The sequence below is a fragment of the Typha latifolia genome, chromosome 8 (genome assembly GCF_019914945.1).
Source record: "Typha latifolia isolate L0001 chromosome 8, TyphaL0001v2, whole genome shotgun sequence".
NCBI lineage: Eukaryota > Viridiplantae > Streptophyta > Magnoliopsida > Poales > Typhaceae > Typha > Typha latifolia.
This window is the reverse complement of record NC_133093.1, coordinates 4642349-4663701: the sequence shown is the minus strand read 5'-3', so window position 1 is coordinate 4663701 and position 21353 is coordinate 4642349. Positions and strand designations below refer to the sequence as shown.

At 39.4% G+C, this 21353-nt stretch overlaps 2 protein-coding genes and 1 long non-coding RNA gene across 3 annotated transcripts; 2 read left to right on the top strand and 1 right to left on the bottom strand.

The window, feature by feature from the left end:
• Positions 1 to 5895: 5895 nt before the first annotated feature.
• LOC140794185 (uncharacterized) lies at positions 5896 to 7493 on the bottom strand. Its single transcript, XR_012110079.1, has 2 exons — positions 6875 to 7493; positions 5896 to 6038 (listed from the first exon to the last, which is right to left on the bottom strand). It is a non-coding gene; the product is annotated as an uncharacterized lncRNA (long non-coding RNA).
• A 10513-nt stretch (positions 7494 to 18006) lies between these two features.
• On the top strand, positions 18007 to 19140 carry LOC140793923 (uncharacterized). Its single transcript, XM_073145697.1, is given in 2 exon segments — positions 18007 to 18512; positions 18514 to 19140. Coding segments are annotated over 2 exon segments (981 nt in total). The 5' UTR covers positions 18007 to 18018; the 3' UTR covers positions 19001 to 19140.
• A 1423-nt stretch (positions 19141 to 20563) lies between these two features.
• On the top strand, positions 20564 to 21010 carry LOC140793725 (uncharacterized). The gene has a single exon (XM_073145398.1). It carries the CDS (start codon positions 20564 to 20566, stop codon positions 21008 to 21010), a length of 447 nt encoding a protein of 148 aa, XP_073001499.1.
• Positions 21011 to 21353: the final 343 nt, after the last annotated feature.

Sequence of the window (21353 nt, the reverse complement as noted above, 5' to 3'; positions counted from 1 at the left end):
CTCAAAGGTGGTCGTGGTCTAGTACTAGCAGCCGCTGTCTTTGAACCTGCAGAATTTCCAGCCGGCGTTCTAGGCGCAGACCGCCCATCTCGGTTACCCCAACTTATTTTCGCTACCATCTTGAGAGACTTATGCTTTTGCTCCATCCTCATGGCCTTCTCAAAGGCCTCCTCAAGAGTGGTAGGACATAGAGCACGAACATCCGACTGTATCTCCTCTCGTAGCCCTGAAATAAATGTGCTCGTCAATGTTGGTTAGGGCCAAGGTGGCCCACAACGACTACTAACTCTTTCAAATTCAGCTTGGTACTCCAAAACAGTTGCCCTCTAAAGTATCTTGCTTAATGTGGCAGCAAAATATTCATATGCCATTGTCCCAAATATGCATGTAATCCTCCTACAAATGTCAGCCCAACCAATAAATCCTCCACCATGAATAACTGATATATACCAATGCAATGTCATTCCTTGGAGGTGAAAGTTTGCCATCTAGACTTTTGTGTCCTCCGCTGTCCCTTGACAATCAAAGTATTGTTCAACTTGAAACACCCAATCTATTGGATCACCGCCTTGGAATTTTGGAAAGTTCAAGCATGCGGTTCTCCCCCCAAATAGCATTGTCGGGTTCGCGAAAGATCCTTGGTTCAGGTTTGAACCTTTGTGCATGTTGATCTCCTTCTCTATATCCTCGAGCACGTCCATCACCATCTCCAAAAGGATCAACCTCATCCTCAAAGTGTCAATCCTCCTCATCGACGAAGCGCATCGGTGCCGCACGCCTCTCGGGTTCCACCACCGTCGGACTTGGGTTTTGTAACGGAAGTGGGGGGTGATGTGTACGCATAGATAAAAGAGGATCATTGACACTAACATGTCGCACCTAGACCTATTGGGTATCAGTTCAGTGGGTCCCATCGTCGGTCCTTCTTGAGGCACCGATCGTCATCGAGGAGATGACGAAGCCGATCGATTCATGACATAATACCTTTAGATCATTGTGATCCTTTTGCATTGCGTCAACTCTATGCAGCAATGTTTGGAACATGCCCCTAAGTTCATCCGCCAAGCCCATATTCACACCCATGGACGTTGGTTGACTTGGTCCTACCGTGGTCGCTCTAAAGGAATCAGGCCTCATGGTTAGGGTTATCGTGGATTGAGTCTTCCCTTGTCGATGTGCTCTATATTGGTCTACGTGTTAATGTCATCTTTCTTGTTTCAACCATTAATGGAGGTCTGAGGTTCGCTTGGCTTTGATACCAAATTAATGGGTTCTTGTACTAAAAGATAGGCTACGAAACAATTTCTTCAAGATCTGGATTTATTATAGGAATCAATCCACACAACCGTGGGAAAATATTCGTCAAATATTCTCCTATAGTCAGAAAATTACGAAACCAAGTGGATTAGATCTGTAGATCCTTGCTACAATTTTCATATTTACACGTTTTGCAGATTTTAATTGAAATTGGGATGAAAACACAAAAGAATATGGTTGATGGTGGTGGTGACGGGTGGAGTGAATGTTAGGGTTATGGAGAATTATGGAGATGAAAGTGGATAGTGGATGTAGTTAAGGGATATAGACGAAGGGGAAGAAGGGGAAGCAGTGGTCGAGATCCCAAAGAAGAGGGAGGAATCAATAGTCGAGGGAGATTAGAAGTTAGGAGAGGCCTTGCCAACGGTAGAGGTGGAAGGATGGTGAAGAGGGAGGAGAGATATTAGGGTAGATAGAAGATAGAGAGACAAGAAACCAATATTCCAATAGCATAATGAATTTGGCTACCATTCACATATTTATATATGCTAGCCAACAAGTCCTAATAACAATAAGTAACCATAATTTTAGAGGATTCCCGCCAATCATGTTCGAACACGCCTGATCGCATTCAAATGCACAAAAGGCGTATTCTGTATATGTGAACACGATGCAGGCATTCGAACGCGCTCGACTACTTTCGAACGTGCATTTCACGTTCTCTGTATTTGTGAACCTGATGCAGGCGTTCACAAAGGTGTTCGAACGCAACCCCTCCTGCGTTCGAACGCGACCTACAGGAATTTTATTTTAATAAAAATAAACAACTAATGTAGTAAGAAAAGATCCTACCTAATTGGCAACTCAAGGATTATGAGCGTAAATATCCTATTCATGACTTGGAGCTAGCAGTAGTGATTTTTGCATTGAAAATTTGGAGGCACTACCTTTATGAGAAGTGTGGGATTTTCATTGATCAGAAAATCTTGAAATACCTTTTCACCCAAAAGGAGCTAAACCTGAGGCAACGCAGATGGCTTGAGCTCATAAATGATTATGATTGCAGTATTAGCTGTCACGTAGGAAAGGCAAATGTGGTAGCTAAGGCTTTGAATCGAAAGTCTATGGGCAATTTAGCTTGTATAATCACCCTACAGGAGGACATCCTAAATGATTTGTAGAGGATTTGATATTCCTATTATTTCTAGTATAGTGACCTCAGGACTTTTTGCTCATTTGGTTGACTCTAGCTGAGAGGATTAGAATTGCATAGGCGTAGGATCCTCACTTTCTACAAATATTACAGCAAGTCCAAAGTTTGGGCAAAGAGGGTTTTTGTATTGATGATATAGGAACCTTGAAGTTTGGAGATAGATTCTATGTACCAAATGTGGGCGAACTCCGAAATTTTAGAGGAAGCCCATCAGACCTCTTACAATGTCCACCTTAGGGAGACGAAGATGTATCATGATGTTCGCGGGTCTTTCTGATGGCTAGGATTGAAGAAGAACATCATAGAGTTTGTATCCCAGTGCCTAAACTTGTCAGTAAGTAAAAATTGGGCACCAAAGGCCTGTAGGGACCTTTAGACTCTTACCCATTCCTGAGTGGAAGTGGTAGCATATCACTATAGATTTTGTGGTTGGGTTGCTGAAGACTGTGAAGAAGAAAGATTCCATATAGGTAGTCGTGGATTCATTGATCTAAGTCTGCTCATTTTTTTCCCAATTAGCACCACAGATTCTATGGAGCAGCGAGCTACCTTATTTTGGGATGAGATCTTTGCTCACCACGGGGCACCCGTCTCTATTACCTCAGATCAAGACCCCAAATTTACATCTAGATTATGGCAGCAATTTGCTAGATCTTTGGGTACCAAATTATAGTTAAGCACTACTTACTATCCTTAGATCGACAGTTAGTCAGAGCAAACGATCCAGACATTGGAGGATATGCTACGTGCTTCACTTGCTGATTTTGGACTTAGGTGGGATCGACACCTTTTTTTGATTGAATTTGCTCATAGTAACAGTCATCACTCCAGCATTGGGATGTACCTTATGAGGCTTTATGTGGTCGGAGATGCTGGACACCTATTTGGGATAAAGTGGGAGAGCAAAAGATAGAGAGCTTAGAGTTAATCCAAGAGACCATTGATAAGGTCTGAAAGGTTTGTGAGCATTTTTGGGCTGCCCAGGGTTGCCAAAAAAGCTAATGCTGATCATTGACATCGAGACCAAGAATTTCAGGTTGGGGATAGAGTTTTCCTCAAGGTCTCGCCCTGGAAAAGAATAGTCTAATTTGGGAGGAAGCGCAAATTAAGCCTTACTTAAGAGATACTAAAGTGGATAGGGTCAGTTGCAAATCATGTGGATCTGCCTTCACAGTTGTCTCAAATTCACAATGTTTTCCATGTGTCAATATTGAGAAAATATTTGCATGATCCCTCCCATGTGTTAAAGAAGGAACCTATTTAGCTAAAGAAGGACTTGTCCTATGAGGAGCAGCCAGTTCAGAGCATCGATAGATGTGTGAAGATGCTTCGGAGGAGTGTACCATTAGTCGAAGTCCTTTGGCGGAACCATGGTGTAGAGGAAGCTACGTGGGAGCTTGAGAAGGAGATTCAGTATACTTATCCTCAATTACTTAATCTCAGGTGCATAATTTCGAGGACTCATTAAAAAAATAGCACACATGCCATGCGCGTGCACTCTAATAACAAGGCACACATTTGGCGTAGTTAGTTGTGAGAGGTGGGAGAGAAAGGCGTCAGAGTGGAGTTCAGACTCCACTCCACTCCGCCCCCTCCCCCTCATCTCTATAAAACCCAACCCCTTAACTCTTTCTCTTTTGACTGCCACTCTCTTCTCCCTCATTCATCTCTCTCTCTCTCTCTCTCTCTCTCCCTATTTCATGCCACCGAGGACCTCGGCGAGGGTTGTGGATCACTGGAGTGCTAGCGGACGAAATCAAAACCCCTAATCCAATCCTAAGGTTAGCTTCTATCTTCTCTTATAATTAATTTGATTTTTGCTTAGTAAATCATAGATAAATTCTAGTTTTAGTATTTTTATCTTTGTCGAAGAAATTCACTAGCCAACGACTTCGGGTCGACCACCTACCGGTCCGGAAAGCTCCACTCTTTCGTCCTCTTGCCGTGGGTACTGGATTTGGCTACCCATATTGCGCATGGGAGGCTACGCCATGTTGCCTCCCAACGTTGATTTTCTGGCTCGATTCTGGTCACCGTGTATAGCTTAGTTCCTAACCATTTGACATGTTAGCTTTCTCTTGCCCTAAGGAAGTTGCGGGTACCTTCGAATAGGATCCTTAATGGCCCTTGACTGAAGTGGGAACCTCCATGGAAGTCGGCCATGGAATACCCCTCTTCTCACCGTTGACCACTCTAGTGGTTAGTTTCAATCACTCGAGAACTTGCTATCTACCTCATAAAGTGTTATAGCATAGCTCTCAAACCCTTTTCATCTTTGGCTGCGATGTAATTTCCTTCCCCTATCGATGAGCTTGATCACTTCTCCCTCTTCCATTTTCTTCCCTTTATCTGGGCAACCACCCAAGCAAGTAACTCAATCTGACCTTATCGACCTTGAAAAGGGGGAGGGGGGTTTGCTTTGTTCAGCCACCGACGACGATGGTCGCCAGCAACAACATTATCCTTTCTCCTCTGTTTTCTTCCCTAAGAAGAAGACGATGAGAAAGGGTTTCAATTCTCTCTTGGGCTACAGCCCGCACCCGCAAGCCTACAACCAAGCCATGGACTAGGCTCTTTGTAACGCCCTCGCCCGGCACGGGCATGCCCACGCGCCCACATGGCACGCGCAGCGCACGCGAGGGGTTGGGCGGGGCCCGTCGCACACAGATACTCTCCTGTGCACATATAATCATAACATTATCAAATAAAACCTGCTAACCTATCCATGATCACATAATCCATCACCAACTAAATCATACTATTAACCAAATAAACCTATTAACATATGAATATTTCAGTCCACAATAATATACATTAGACCACTACATAAACTAGCAGTAGGGGTGGCAATCGAGTCGTGTTAAGCGGGTTCGGGTCAGGTCAGATTCACCTTAACACGAACACGACCCGATTATTAAACGGGTTGTATTTAGAAAACACGAACACGACCCGTTTATTAAACGGGTAACACGACACGACCCGCATAACCCGTTTATTAAACGGGTTGTATTAACACGACACGATAACCCGTTTATTAAATGGGTCATGTTAACACGACCCGTTAAAACAACACGATAACCCATTTATTAAACAGGTCATGTTAGCACGACCCGTTAATATGACACGATAACCCGTTTAATACAACACGTTAACCCGTCTAACACAACACCAATAAAATTTACTGTATATAAAAATTAATATTTATGACTTTACCCAATATAGATAGTCTATTATATAAACAAAATAACCACTTTTTAACTCAACTTATACAACACAAAAATAGCAATTCTAAGCATTCAACCATAAATTCAATTCAAACTAAATTCATACACCAACCAACAACCAACATTAAGTAAATAAGTCTAAATATTAATTTTAGTTTTAAGTTTCAACTTTCAAATCTAATAATCCAATGGCAATCACAATAAATCTAACATAATTTTAAATTCACAATTCAATCACCAACATCCAACATCCAATATTAAGTTTATAATATATTACAAATTATAAATAATTTGAAATAAATAATAACATTGAGCTCTCTGTTTTATTATCCAAGATCACGGACCTGCCAAAAAAATAAAAGAGAGTATAAATAACTAAGAAGATTAAATTATAATGGTACTAGCAAATTGAGACAGTTAAGGTATTTCCTATTAATGCTCGCACCGAGGTGCAGAGCCTTCAAATGTCTTCTAGGACCTGAAATAGAAGAGGCAAACTAAAAATTCAATAATTCATAAATCCTACAAATAACTTATCAAATTAATTCACTAAAAAGTTCTAACATGCCATGTATATGTATGAAAGATGTTATTGGCTTATATAGTTATATCTGAAACTTCTATGGGTAAGAAGCATATATTTAATAGTAGTTTTATACCTTCATCTTTTTATCCCCTTCTCCTCATTTGAGTCTTAAAGGGTTCTACTCATTTTATACTATACATTCTATTGCATACTAAGGCTCATGTTTCTATTGCATTAGGCCATAATCATGTAATTTCGTAGTCTTTCATTGGGACCATGTACTGAAATTGTATATTTCAGCTTGTACAGTACAGAACTGGAGGGAAGAATTAATGTAATGCCATCTTCAATACTCCTTTTATTCGTAGCTTCTTAAATTTTAGAATCAAGGGTAAACAACCAACTAACTCCATAATAAGGAAATTCTAATGCCAATTAAAATCTATGACAAGTATTCAGTTTGATGAGTCTATTTTCATAGGACAGCTGATTATTTGGAGAAAAACATGACCAACAAAGAAGAATTATATAGATGAAGATCTAGCAAGAAACAGATCCCACCTTCCATATATCTAGAAGACCATCAAAACAAAATAAACAATAGACAGACCATGAAGAGCAAGGGGCAAAAGTGCAGAAGAGGGTGAGACTAACCATAGAGGTGGTTGAAGAAGAGATTGGATGCACCAGTAGAGTGGACAACTTCAAGAAGAGTGGAGATAGTGCTGCTATTGCTACTGCTTCCACCACCACCACCACCAGCAGGAGGAGGAGGAGGAGCCATTACTTTAATTCTCTCTTTCAATCTCTCTCTTTAACTTCTTTTTTCCAATCAGATGGGGAAAGGTCATGGAATTTTGCATAAAGTTAAAGTGGAAGGGGGCGAGATGTAGCAACTAGCGATTGGGTGACTTATTTCTGGGAGTTTCTTCCCCTTTGCCTTTTCTTGGTGGGGGACAGACACCAGGACTCTATATTGCAGTGGCTGCGGGAACGGACGACGATGTCGAAGACGTCGCCAGGGAGCGGGGGAGGGAGAGGTTGATGATGTCGTCGCTCTAGGCACGGTTGAAGTGGTACCCCGAAGATGAGGACGAAGGCATCGCACCAGTCAGAGAAGCAGTCGTGGAAGAAGAGGTGGAGGGCACCGGCGCCGGTGCCGGTGGTGGGGCTGGGGATCTTCTTTGTAGTGACTGCATCGGACACGATTTGCTCGGTTGAGGCGCCTGTGGAAGGAGGAGTTGGCTTTCTAAGAGGGTGGGAGAAGAGTGAGGTGAAGAGGTGGGAGATGAGTGAGGCAGCTGATGTTTGAGGGAGAGTGGGGAGAATGTTGGAGTTAGGTTAGGTTTAGGATTAGAAATATATATATATATATATATAGGCGGGTTGACGGGTTGGTGGGTTGACTTGACCCGATCCGACCTGTATAGTTAAACGGGTCAAACGGGTCAAAACGGGTCAGTGGTATAAACCCGAACACGACCCGATTATTAATCGGGTTAGACGGGTTGACCCGTTTATGACCTGAACCCGATTATACCTAACCCAAACCCGATTAAGAGCCGGGTAATCGGGTCGGGTTATCGGGTCAGGTCAAGTTTTGCCACCCCTATCTAGCAGGACTCACACAAGCAACAACAAACTATCAAGATACAACTAAAACAACTACTACAAGAGTATATTATGATTCGACCTATATTATCCAAATTATAGTCTAATACAAAAGAGTACAAATATCAAATACCGGTATAACTCAATATTTGGTTACACTATCATCTATACCGTCTCGCATCTATAGCTCACCTCATCATCGCTCTAACATATCTTCTCAAGATATCTCAAGTCGCTATCGCGTACCACATATATGTGAGGGTTCAAAAAAAAATAAAAAGAGTCATGAGCAAAAGGCTCAATGAATAGACTTTATCCCGAATCAGTGAAGTCGAACAGAGAGTAAATCATGTACTGGATAATATAAATCAGAAAGAGCATCATGTCATGGATGAGTATATGAATGCATCCTCAATGACATATAAGTGAAAAATAGATAACATGTCATAACTGATAAAAATACATAATCCTCGATAATGAGTAAACAAATCTCCATGTCATACTATCATCATAACTCTCTCTCAAATATGACACATGGTGCATGCCAACCATGACGATGCTATGAGATCAAATGCAACTATATATGATGTATATTGACCACTCAATAATCAGGTAATCGGATGATAATAAAATCATATGCATTTCTCAACATCACGATAATCACTGACATCTCGGTATAATATCATCATACTAGACCACTGTGTACAGTCATCACCCGGTACCCGGTCTCACATCATGTCCGAAGGGTCAGAGCATACTCCGCCACCCGCAAGAGTATCTCAGATATAATCATACCCCGCCACCCACTAGGGTATCAATATCCATCCAGACCGGGCACCCACATAGTTGATAAAAACTTCGTGAGGATAACTCACCACATATGCCTTGGCAAACGGCATGTGTCCGAATGTCTACTGCGCACACAAACTAACGACCTCAGACGTAAGGCCGACTATGTCGGGCGATCAATCATCTTTAAGCACGCCCTAACCCTCGCGCCCACTCAGGTATCCTCATGCTTTCTATCAACTATCCTATCAATCATATTTCATCTTTTTCTTCTAAATGACAGATCATATGTATATATCCAGTACGATAACAAGTCAATGCATAACAGGAATTTAAGTGGAACAGGAGTCAAGAGAAAAATAATGCAACATAGTCCCCAACCATGTAGTCAACACATGCATACTCATGCTAATCTATTACATGCATACTCATACTACACATCAATTGGACATAACATTATAACAATATAATCATCTCTCATAATCTCTATTTATCATCATCATGCTCATATCCAAGATCAGCCTAATTAGATGCATGATAAAATATGATCGACTGTAATCATCTCTAGATAAAGTCATATAATCATGCTGGAGGCCAAAACATGTACATAATATATAATATAACCTAATTTGAGAAAGGCATCTAGGGGATAAGACTACTCACTGTCTGATTAGAAGACATAAATCACGCATCTCTCACGTCCATCAATTAACCGAGTGACACTCATCGCTAGCAAGGTCCACGGGGTCTCAAATAAGGGGTTTAGGATCTGAAAATATTTAAGTAGTATGATGTTAGTCGTTTATCTAATTAGAATTAATTCAATTAAAATATAAAGGTTTATTAGGTTTAGAATTACTTCTTTTTATTTTTGATTATATAACTAGATCTATATTATCGATACGATTCAAATACTATAATTATACTATTATCATAAAATGCTAATTATAGTATAAGGAGAAGAGGTTTGTTTTCTTTTATATAAGAATATTTCTAAATATATAATTATAAAATAAAATAAAATGCTAAATAACTATAAGTATATTGTTGGTCTAATTATAATTAATTTTATAATTCATACTCTATCTTGATTAATTAGGGACTATGTAGTCTTTACTCGATAAAATAATAAATAAATAACTAAATAAGCCTAGTATTTTATTTGTTGTAGAATAATAATATATAATAAATTAATAGAATTACTTAAAATATATATCATAAGAATATTAGAATATAAATCTAATAATTATAATTTACAAATCTATCTATTAAACTACTAGACATATAAGTAAATAAATATTGGTATTACCTATATTTATACGTAATAGTTTATAACCTAATTAATCATTACTTAATTAAAATGAACAATAATCATATTGATGAATATATATTATTATCCAATAATTAATGTCTAAATCTATTTGTATTAATTAAGAAAGAGATATCTAAATAAATAAATAATAAAAATAAGGATTATTACACTAGTGTTGGGCTTGGTCCAGCACTGGCCTACAACAGTGTTGGGCCGAGCCCAGCACTGTTGAAGAAAACAAAGAAGAGAAGAAGCAGTTGAGGAAAAAGAAGAAGAAAAGAAGAAGGAAGAAGGAGGAAGAAGAAGAGAAGAAAGAGGGGAGGGGCTCACCTCGGCGGTAGCGGCGGTGGCAGCAATAAGAGAAGGAGAGAAAGAGAGAGGTCGAGAGAGAGAGAGGTGGTTGAGAGAGAGAGAGAGGAGGGTAAGAGAGAGAGAACGAGAGAGCTATAGAGAGGAGGTGGTGAGGGGTGCGACGGCGGCGACGATGAGAAATCGTCGGCGAGGAGGGAAAAGAGAGAGGTGATAGAGAGAGAGAGAGGAGGGTAAGAGAAAGAGAGAGAACGAGAGAGTTAGAGAGAGAAGGTGGTGAGGGGTGAGGCGGCGACGGCGAGAAGCCGTCAGCGAGGAGAGAAAGAGAGAGGTGATAGAGAGAGAGAAAGAGTAGGAGGGTAAGAGAGGGAACGAGAGAGTTAGAGAGAGAAGGTGGTGAGGGGTGTGGCGGCGACGACGGCGACGTCGGCGAGGAGGAAAAGAAAGAGGTGATAGAGAGAGAAAGAGAGAATGGTAAGAGAGAGAGAATGAGAGAGTTAGAGAGAGAATGTGGTAAGGGGTGCGGCGGCGACGACGACGATGGTGAGAAGCCGTCGGCGAGGAGAGAAAGAGAGAGGTCATAGAGAGAGAGAAAGAGAGGAGGGTAAGAGAGAGAGAATGAGAGAGTTAGAGAGAGAAGGTGGTGAGGGGTGCGGCGGCGACGACGGTGACGGCGAGAAGCCGTCAACGAGGAGAGAAAGAGAGAGGTGATAGAGAGAGAAAGAGAGGAGGGTAAGAGAGAGAGAGTGAGAGAGAGAGTTGGAGAGAGGCGGTGGAGGAGGGGGAAGTGCGATGGCAGCGGGGCTCGCCACAGCTAGCTGGCCAGGCTCAGTTGGCCGGGCCAACGGTTAGCCGAGCCGGCGGTTATTACACTCTTGAGCCCAATCCACCCCTTTAGTTTTGTGGGCTACGGGGTAGGCCGCAACCCACTACCTCGCCCTGATGGACTAGGCCTTCGAGCTTAGTCCACCACTTCAGCTTAGTGGGCTGTAGGCCCGTAGCCCACTTCCCCACCTTGCTTGACTTGGCCTTTAAGCCTGATCCTTCCCTTTTGGTTAGTAAACTACGACAACCCACTTTCTTAACCAAGCAATGCAAACTGGGTCTTGAGCCTAGCCCAACCTGTGGACCATAGGCTAGCCTAATAAAATAATATATCGATAGGGAAAAATAAATGCAAGACTAAGTCGAACTTATCTGGACCTAGAGAGTCGAACTTAATTTATACAATATGGAAGTTAGTTCTATAAGTTCTTTTTCTTACGTACAATTTTATTTTATAAATTATTAGACCCATTATTGTGCGATGAGAATTTCGAGATTCAAGAAGAGCTCGATTGTTTAGAAGAGTGAGACAGATTCAAGAAATATTTTAGGTGAGTTAGATCCCATGTTAGTCTACAAATAATATAATTATTATAATGATAATTTATTTATGTCATTAATGACTATTTTTACATGCATTATTTAGTATTAGTCTCTTTATTCATGTTAAACTCCATACTTAGTTATGGCATATGTTATCTTGATGATCATGATGTAATAAGATAATAGAAGACATGACACTATATGCACATATCATTATTAGTCTAGTCCTAACTAGGCAGTGCCCTCTCACCCACTCAATTCGAGGTTAAGGGTAGAGTGTATTATATAATATTATCATATTAGCAGTCTACACCTGAGGTCATTAGATGGTAAAATATTTAGGTGATTACACTGCCTTGTTTGGAGACTAATCTAGGATAATAGTAGAAAGATGTTTGAGAGGTAGGGTTATAGCTCTAGCGGTACCCAATAATGTAGGGTCAGGGCGTCCATTGAGTTGTCAGCTCTTTCTCGCTGTATGTAATAATTTACTAGAGTTGTGATGATGCTGATGATGATGGGCCTACAACTGGGATCCTTAGTCTGATGGCCATATACAATCGATCATATGCAACGTCGCTAGGCATGTACGGGGGATATTACCACTAGATGATTAGTCCTCCATGTTATCATGTTTGCTATATGGATATGACATCATTGAAAGGGTTGGTATGTGGAATTTGACATATTGAATTATGATGATATTATGCAATTATGTATATTATGAGTAAATGAAAATTTATTGTAAATTAAATTGTACACATTACCTTAATATATTAATAATTATGGGCATGCATTTCTATTTATCATGCAATACAATACATTATTCATAGATTACTATTGGATTGTACTTGCTGGGACGTGTGCTCACCGTATTTTTGGTGAAAATATTTTAGAGTTAAATATAGAGGATGCGAATATCGAGGAGTAGCGAATTTATTTTCTTATCAGTGTTGCTTATTCTTTTATTTCTAGTTGGACTTTAGCCCTTGCGAGGATTTTTATATTTTAAGTTTGTATATAGACTTATATTTCTGAAGACTTGTTGAAGCTTTGTGATAATTATAATTCTAGATTATTTGCTTGGATTGTTATGATATTTTAGATCTATCTTAGATATTTTGTGAGATTATTACATTGATAGGTCATGTGAGAGTCACGTGATTTTTTCCACGTGAAGAACACATGATTTTTTGAGTTGGGTGTTTCATTGCCGAAGGAGGAGGAGAAGGAGGCTTGCTGGAGGAGGAGGTTTGCTGAAGGTGGTGGAGGAGGAGGACGAGGACGAGAACGAAGACGAGGTGACAGCTTGAGGAGGAGGACGACAAGATGACGACTTGAGGAGGAGGAGGAGGACCAAGAGGTACCTTGGCGAAGGAGGATGAGGAGGAGGCGACGGGCCGATGGCTTAGAAGGAAAAAGGATTGGAGTTGAATGAGAGAAGCGGAGGTTGTTGGGACTTAGAGGATTAGGGTTTGAGAGAGAATATTTTATACGAGCCTATTGAGCCAAGCCTGAGCAAGCTGGCTTCGGCTCAAGCTTGGCTTGAAATTCAAATCGAGCCCTAAATTAGGCTTTAGGCTTAGGCTCAGCTCAGCTCAGCTCAAACCGAGCTGAGCCGAGCCTACGCCGTTTGTTTATTTTGACACCCCTAGAGGAAAGTAATGGCGATAGTGGTGCTTGGGTGGTGGTTAAGATGGTACTAGAGTGGACTAGTATTGAATGTGATGGTATTGGTTGTTATATTTGGGTGAAGATGATAATGATGGTAGTAATAGTAGTAGTGAAAATGGTGAAAGTGGTAGTGAGATGGTGGTGGTAAGATGACTATGATGGTGGAGGGGTAGTAAAAGTAGTGTGTGGTTGTTACTATGGTGGTGGTGGTAGCGACAACGAGATGGATGGTGTTGGTGGTAACGACAACGAGGTGCATGATGGTGGTTTCCGATGGTGATGTGAAAAGAAAAGGAGAAGAGAAGAAAAAAAAGTGAAACAATGAGAAATAGTTAATTTAGGTATATATGTTATTTTATTATTCATTAGGGTTAACATAGTAAAAGCAACCCATTGTTGCCAATTCAATAACTTCAGACTCAATATTATTGCAAATTCATAAAATAAATATAATTAAGTTGCAAATTGCCCCCCCAAGTGATGCAAATGAAAATTCAAGGAGACAAGTTTGAAATTTGATCTATATCTTGAGAAATAATAAGGGTGCAACTGTTTAGGGTACAGGCATAATTAACTCTTTTTTATATTTGCAAAATGCCTCATAAATAATCTTAGCCGTCGATACAAATATACTGCCTCAGTCATTGTAACGATCCATTCGGAGTTCAGGAAACGAGGCAAGCGATCAACAGAGAGAAAGCGTTAGCGGTAACGATGAGAAGGGTAGGCGAGTTTGCATTCAAGGCATTCACCGCAGGGCTCGGCGTGGCCACCCTCTACCTCACCGCCACCTTCTCCATCAATGTCTACCGAGGCCTCTCCTGGCACAACGCTCAATCGGTAACTCATATCCTAAATTGCCCTAATTTATTTATTTTGTGTGCATGATTGTATTTCTTTAGTTCACCTTGATCTTCATTGATCCAAGAGTTGCTTCATGATTTGCTTTTGGTGCGTTTTGAATTGAGATGTTAAAGGTGTACGATTACTTGTGGAGAAGAAAGATTTGGTGTCCTAATTAACCTGGGAACAGAGAACACATAAATTGGCAGAGATCCTAAGATCCTAGGCCGTCAACAAATTGTTTTACTTCCAAATGATTACGTTGGGTTGTTGGGGATCTAATTTTGCGGTTGGCCTGCTTATGGGAGCATATGGACAAGTAGATTATCTTCTAGATATCATTTAGTTGTCTTAATGTAGGCGTCTTCTGTTACAATCTCAACAGCATATGGTAGGAGACGTTAGAGCATGATCTTTGTCATTTGGGACCTTAAAAGACATGATGAAGAAATATTGACCATTAACTGTGTGTTACAATCAGTTTACAGGACGAGTCTGTTAATGATTGCCAAATACTAGCTTGGTACTGAAAATGTTTTATTTGGTATCATAATATAATCAGCTTACCTGATGGAGTTTAATATATTTAGTAACCATCTCTGCAAACTTCAACAAGTCCATCAGATTTCAGGATAACTGATGTTCATTACTACTAAAAGGGTGTTTGGCGTATAGTGAATTTCAATCTTTCCAACCCTCTCCCACTCTCTCACTCACTCACAAGCTTAAACCGCCAGCAACTGCAGCTGCTCCAGCGAAGCTATTCATTTACCAGAGATTGTTGTGTCTCCCATGAGGCTGCAGCTAGCCAGCAAGAGTTGCCTCTCTGATGAGCCCAGAAAAATGGTTGCTGCTGGGAGGGGACTCAAGCCTTAAGGTTGGTTAGTGAAGCGCTTTGAGAGGAGGAAGATAGGTGGATTCATGGATTTGTGAAGAAGTTGTTTAGTAGGAAGGCAAAAGGGTGAATCCATTGGGATTTGATTATGAAATCAACTTCGTGGTGGTAGCAAACAATAGGAAATGCATAATAGAAATTTAACTCTTCAAGAAGTCCAATTCTGCACCATTCATATGTTTTCCTCTAATTACCTACTCTATATTCTTCTCTTCTCCCATCTCTCATCTTTCCTTTATGTGGATAGCATATTCGTCTATCTTCCTATTTGGCCTGCATACTCATCGGTCTTCCGGTAGTGAGTTCATCAGCTCAGCGGCTAGGCAATAGCTCCTGGGGGTTTGCTTGGATAGATAAAGGGGAAGAGAAAGATGGAGTTAATATACTCTAGAACATTTGTAATGCCAAACACCAAAAGTAAAGAGATTACTCTGGTAATAATTTTTAAAGAAATCATTTGGAGGGCCAATCAAATTCTTTAGTTTTTGGAATCTCTGGATTCTAAATACAGAGCATGGCCTTATAGGTTTTTGAAATCTGTTGAATAGGTCAATCATCAAAATTACAAGTTTGTTATGATGGATTTTGCTTACATAAAATAGAATATATGTCTCCTTCCATCTTTGAATGATTATAACTTGCATATTTTGTCCAGTATGTCTTACATGAATAATATGAACTTTAATATTATTACTTTTTACTGAATGGAGTTCTCATTTTCAGAAAATTCGAGCAAAAAAAATGCCTAATTATAGGGGGCATAAAATGTACTTAATCCTTTTTCGTTTTCTCTCCTACACTGCACCAAAGTTGATGTGGGCATCATCTTCAATTTGACCAAAATAGAATTACTTGAGTCCAATTTTGGTCTAATTGTTGATTTTTAATTCAAATAATCAATTGAATTAGTCAATTGACAAATATGGTAGCCTATATGCGGGGGATGTCCGTATTGAGTTATTACCTAAATTGGGTTAGTCAATTTAGGTAAGGTTTAATCAATTAGGATCCTATTAAGAAATGAATTCCTATTAGAATCTCAATTGATAGTTATGGTAAGCTTATATGTGGGGGATGTCCACATTGATTTATTACCTAAATTGGATCAATCAATTTAGGTAAGAAGATCAATTAGAGTCCTATTAGGAAATAAGTTTCTATTAGAATCAATTAGAATTAAGGTTGTTAACCTATTTAAGGGTTATTGCATGAGAAACAAAGACAAGTTGGAATAAGATTTATTTGAGATCTCTCATTTCTCCCCTATGGTCTTCTTCTTCTCTCTCTCTCTTTCTTTCTCTCCCTTTCTCCTACTCTATCTTAAGATTCTTCTCTAATCTCTTCCACTTTCTCTCTAAACCTCTCTTTTTCTTCAACCTCTACTTTTTCGTTGGTTATTGCTGCTGTCCAAAAGATTCCAGTAGTGAAAGAGAATCTTTGGGTGCCCGGACGTGAAGATGAGGACTTAGTTTGAAAGTAAAGCACTACTATTCTATTTATTGGTAAACCTAAACTCTAAAGTCTTTCCTTACACCATATTTTAGGCCTTTCTACTATCAATGTACCTATTTGAGAGTTGAGGAAGCTACTGCCTTATCTGAGTGGTTTTCTCTCCTTCCATCTAGTAGTGATCATTTTAATCAATTAACTTCTTATCAGTTATTGCCTACTATATTTTACTTTAGTTACTTGTTGGGTCAATTGTTCTCCAAAACATTGCATTCATACTAGATTTGCATCAATTGGTATCAGAGCAAGTTTTCTTTTTCTTGGGTTTACTTGCATATAGATATAGTTCAGCATCTTTTCATAAAAAAAAAAAGCTTCTTTATCTGTCTAGCTTATTTTGGAATCATGTCAAATGCAAATTTTAACACAACTGATATTAGAGAAGATGTCACACAATTACAACATCAAGTTCTACAACTACAACAAGGAATGAATCAAATTTTACAACACTTAGGTAACATCCAAGTCAATCCACAACCAGAGAATATTCCTAAAGCATCTAGACAAGGCAACACTTCTGTCCAAGATATAGGAAGTGATGATGATAGGAATTATTATGCACATCATATGAGACATAGGTCTGTTGATAGGTGGGATCAGGGAATTAAGATTGATGTTAGCGAATTTGAAGGGCGATTATTACCTGATGAATTTTTGGATTGGATCGACCATATAGACCAATTTTTTGAATGGAAAGAAATCCCAGAAGACAAAAAAGTACAATTTGTTAGTCTCAAATTGAAAGGTCATGCATTAATTTGGTGGAAACAAATCCAAAATGATCGAATCAGAAAAGGAAAAGATAAAATCAATTCCTGGACCCATATGAAAGAAAAGTTTAAGGGGAAGTTTTTACCTATTGATTATACACAAACACTTTTCCAAAAACTTCAAAATTTGCGACAAGGATCCAAAATTGTACAAGAATACACTGAAGAATTTTATTCTTTACTTGCACGAAATGAACTACAAGAAAGTGAAGAGCAAAAAATTGCCCGTTACACTAATGGGTTGCGATCTCAAATCCAAGATGAATTAACCATGTGTGATACCTTGCGCCTTGACATAGCCTATAGCAAAGCCACAAAGCCTGAAGCTAAACTTAGAAGACAAGGGTTTCGTAGAATTGATTCAGATAAAGGCACCACTAGGATGCAAGTTGTCGGGAAGGAACCACCAAAATTAACACAAACAGTCCTTCCTCAGTCCAATTCTGATGTATTTGCTAAGAGTAGAGGTATATTAGGACCTACACCTTTAACTTGTTTCAAATGTAGGCAACCTGGTCATCGTTCATCTGATTGTCCTCTAAGAAAGTTCACACACCAATCTAATTTGATTGAACAAGAAGATGAGTTAACTAGTGATGAAAGTCAAAATGAATAGGAGAATGAATTAGAAGATAACATCTCTAAAGATGAAGCAATTGGTGATACTGAAGGCCAAGGGCTCCACATGAGGACATAATTACTTGTCATGCATCGTGTAATGCTAACGCCAAGGGCTCCACATGAGGATGCGTGGCTCAGGCGAAGTCTCTTTCGCACTACTTGCACATCGAATGAAAAATTATGTTCAGTCATCATAGACAGTGGAAGTACAGAAAATTTTATTGTTCAAGAAATGGTTGATAAGCTTAATATGAAAACTGATAAATTGCATAAACCTTATAAGATTGCCTGGTTTAAAGGTGGGGGTGAAGTTCATATTACAACTAGATGCCTAATTAAATTCTCAATTGGCAAATCATATAAGGATGAAGTTTGGTGTGACGTAGTACCTATGGATGTATGTCATGTCTTGTTAGGTCGACCTTGGCAATATGATAGAAAGATAATGCATAATGGGGAGAAAAATACATACACTTTTCAGCCGCAGGGCAGCAAGCACCATTATCAAGTCGGTCTCCGAAAGAAAGAGCAGGAGGATCGGCCTTTACCAGTAAAACAGCCGGTAAGTATAGGAAGAATTTGAGAACTGAACATTTTGTTAAATTCTTATTAAGGACAATGTACAAGTAACTTTACATCCACAAAGGAATGCACCATATCCTAGGAAACAAGAGACAAAAGACCATGTACGCTTTGATAATAAAACCATGATGATTCTTGAAAAGAATAAATTCCAGCATGACATGATTGAATCACCCGTAGTGTATGCTTTGATGAGTAAAGAGATCAAAGAAACGTCTGACATCCCTCTTAAAATCCAACCACTATACTCTGAATTTTCAGATCTCACACCTGATGAACTTCCTAATGGCCTACCCCCATTACGTGAAATTCAACACCGCATAGACTTAATTCCTGGAGCTAGTCTCCCTCACTTACCTCAGTACCGAATGAGTCCTTTTGAACATGAAGAGTTGTATAGGCAAGTTAGTGATCTTTTAAAGAAAGGGTACATTAAGGAAAGTTTGAGTCCAGTTGCTGTACCTGCACTTTTGACACCAAAGAAAGATGGCTCTTAGAGAATGTGTGTTGATAGTCGTGCCATCAACTAATTGTCTTAAGGCAGGAAAGTTTCAATGGAATCCAGTAGCCGAGGAAAGTTTTGAACTTGTGAAGAATAAGATGATTAGTGCTCCAGTGCTAGCTCTTCCTAATTTTGATAGAGTATTTGAGGTTGATTTTGATGCTTCTCACATAGGTATTGGTGCAGTCCTTAGTCAAGAGGGACGTCCTGTCGCATACTTCAGTGAAAAACTAAATGATACACGTTCTCGTTATTCTACATATGACCTAGAGTTTTATGCAATTGTTCAGGCATTGAAACATTGGAGACATTATCTGATTCAAAGAGAATTTATTCTAAATTCAGACCATGAAGCATTACGCTACTTAAATTCACAAAAAAATCTTAGTAAGCGACATGCTAAGTGGTCATCATTTTTACAAGAATATACTTTTCATCTGAGACATTAAGCCGGAGTGAGCAATCGAGTAGCTGATGCCTTGAGTAGGAGATCAAATTTACTGGTTACTATGTCAATACAAGTTGTAGGCATTGAATCAATTAAAGGTCAGTATAGTGATGATCCATACTTTGGACCTATCCTACAGTCATGCCAAGTAAATGGTATTGATTCAACATCAGATTTTCTACTGCATGGGGGATATTTATTTCGTGGGACACAACTATGTATTCCTGTTGGTTCTCTAAGAGAAAGTTTAATTCATGATTTGCATAGTGGTGGGCTAGGTGGACATTTTGGTCAGCAGAAAACCCTTTCTTTAGTACAAGAGCGATATTTCTGGCCTAAGATGCGTAGTGATGTTGAGAGGTATGTGAAAAACTGCCGTATATGTCAATCTTTTAAGGGTCATACACAGAACACTGGATTATACACCCCTTTACCTATTTCTACTATGCCTTGGGAAGATATTACCATGGATTTCATACTAGGGTTACCTCGCACTGCACGTAAAGTTGATTCAGTCCTTGTAGTTGTTGGCAGATTCACTAAAATGGCACATTTCATTGCATGTCAAAAATCATCTGATGCATCTCATATAGCAAATTTATCTTTCAAAGAAGTAGTTCGTCTACATGGTTTTCCAAAATCATTTACTTCAGATAGGGATACAAAATTTTGAGTCATTTTTGGAGAACTTTATGGTCTAAACTGGGCACTAAATTACATTATAGTAGTGCATATCATCCTCAGACAGATGGTCAAACTGAAGTAGTTAATCGATCATTGGGTAACCTATTGAGGTGTTTAGCTGGAGAGAAACCCTCTCCGTGGGATCTAGTTCTTTCTCAAGCTGAATTTGCTTACAATAGTTTCATTAATAGATCCACTGGAAAATCACCATTTGAGAGTATATATGGCCATCCTATTTCCCACTATCTTGATAGAACCCCAATACCATATAATGGAAGAAATAGTGCTGATGCTGAAACCTATGTTCAAAGAATTCACTAAGTGCACCAAGAGATTCTTGAAAAGCTGCAGGTATCTAAAAACAAATATAAGGAAGCAGCAAACCAACACCGCAGGGAGAAAGATTTTGCCGTAGGTGACTTTGTGATGGTGTACCTTAGAAAAGAAAGATTTCCAGTTGGGATGCACAACAAGCTAAGCAGGAGAAAGTTTGGCCCTTTTCGTATTTTGCAGAAGTTGGGAAGTAATGCTTATTTGTTAGAACTTCCACCTGAGATGTCTACTTCGCCGATCTTCAATGTTGCTGATTTGTTCACATATTATGGAGACCCAATGCAACCAACAGATGTTAGCTCACTACATTTTGAGCAGTCGACAGATATTGACCAGATTGATGATATACTTGATGCGCGTGAGACCAAAACACAATGGGGTACACATCGACGATATCTAGTTCGATGGCGAAATCGCTCCATTTCTGACGCTAGCTGGATCGAAGAATATGAATTACGAAGACTACGAGAAGATCTATACCAGAAATATATGGAGGCTATCTCGTCGGAGTCGAGATTTTTCCCACCCACAGGGAATTGATGTGGGCATCATCTTCAATTTGACCAAAATAGAATTACTCGAGCCCAATTTTGGTCTAATTGTTGATTTTTAATTCAAATAATCAATTGAATTAGTCAATTAACAAATATGGTAGCCTATATGCGGGGGATGTCCGTATTGAGTTATTACCTAAATTGGGTTAGTCAATTTAGGTAAGGTTTAATCAATTAGGATCCTATTAAGAAATGAATTCCTATTAGAATCTCAATTGATAGTTATGGTAAGCTTATATGTGGGGGATGTCCACATTGATTTATTACCTAAATTGGATCAATCAATTTAGGTAAGAAGATCAATTAGAGTCCTATTAGAAAATAAGTTT

Bases quoted from the DNA above. Each gene is read 5' to 3' on its own strand.
- LOC140793725 (XM_073145398.1), top strand. From the start codon at position 20,564: ATGGTGTACCTTAGAAAAGAAAGATTTCCAGTTGGGATGCACAACAAG.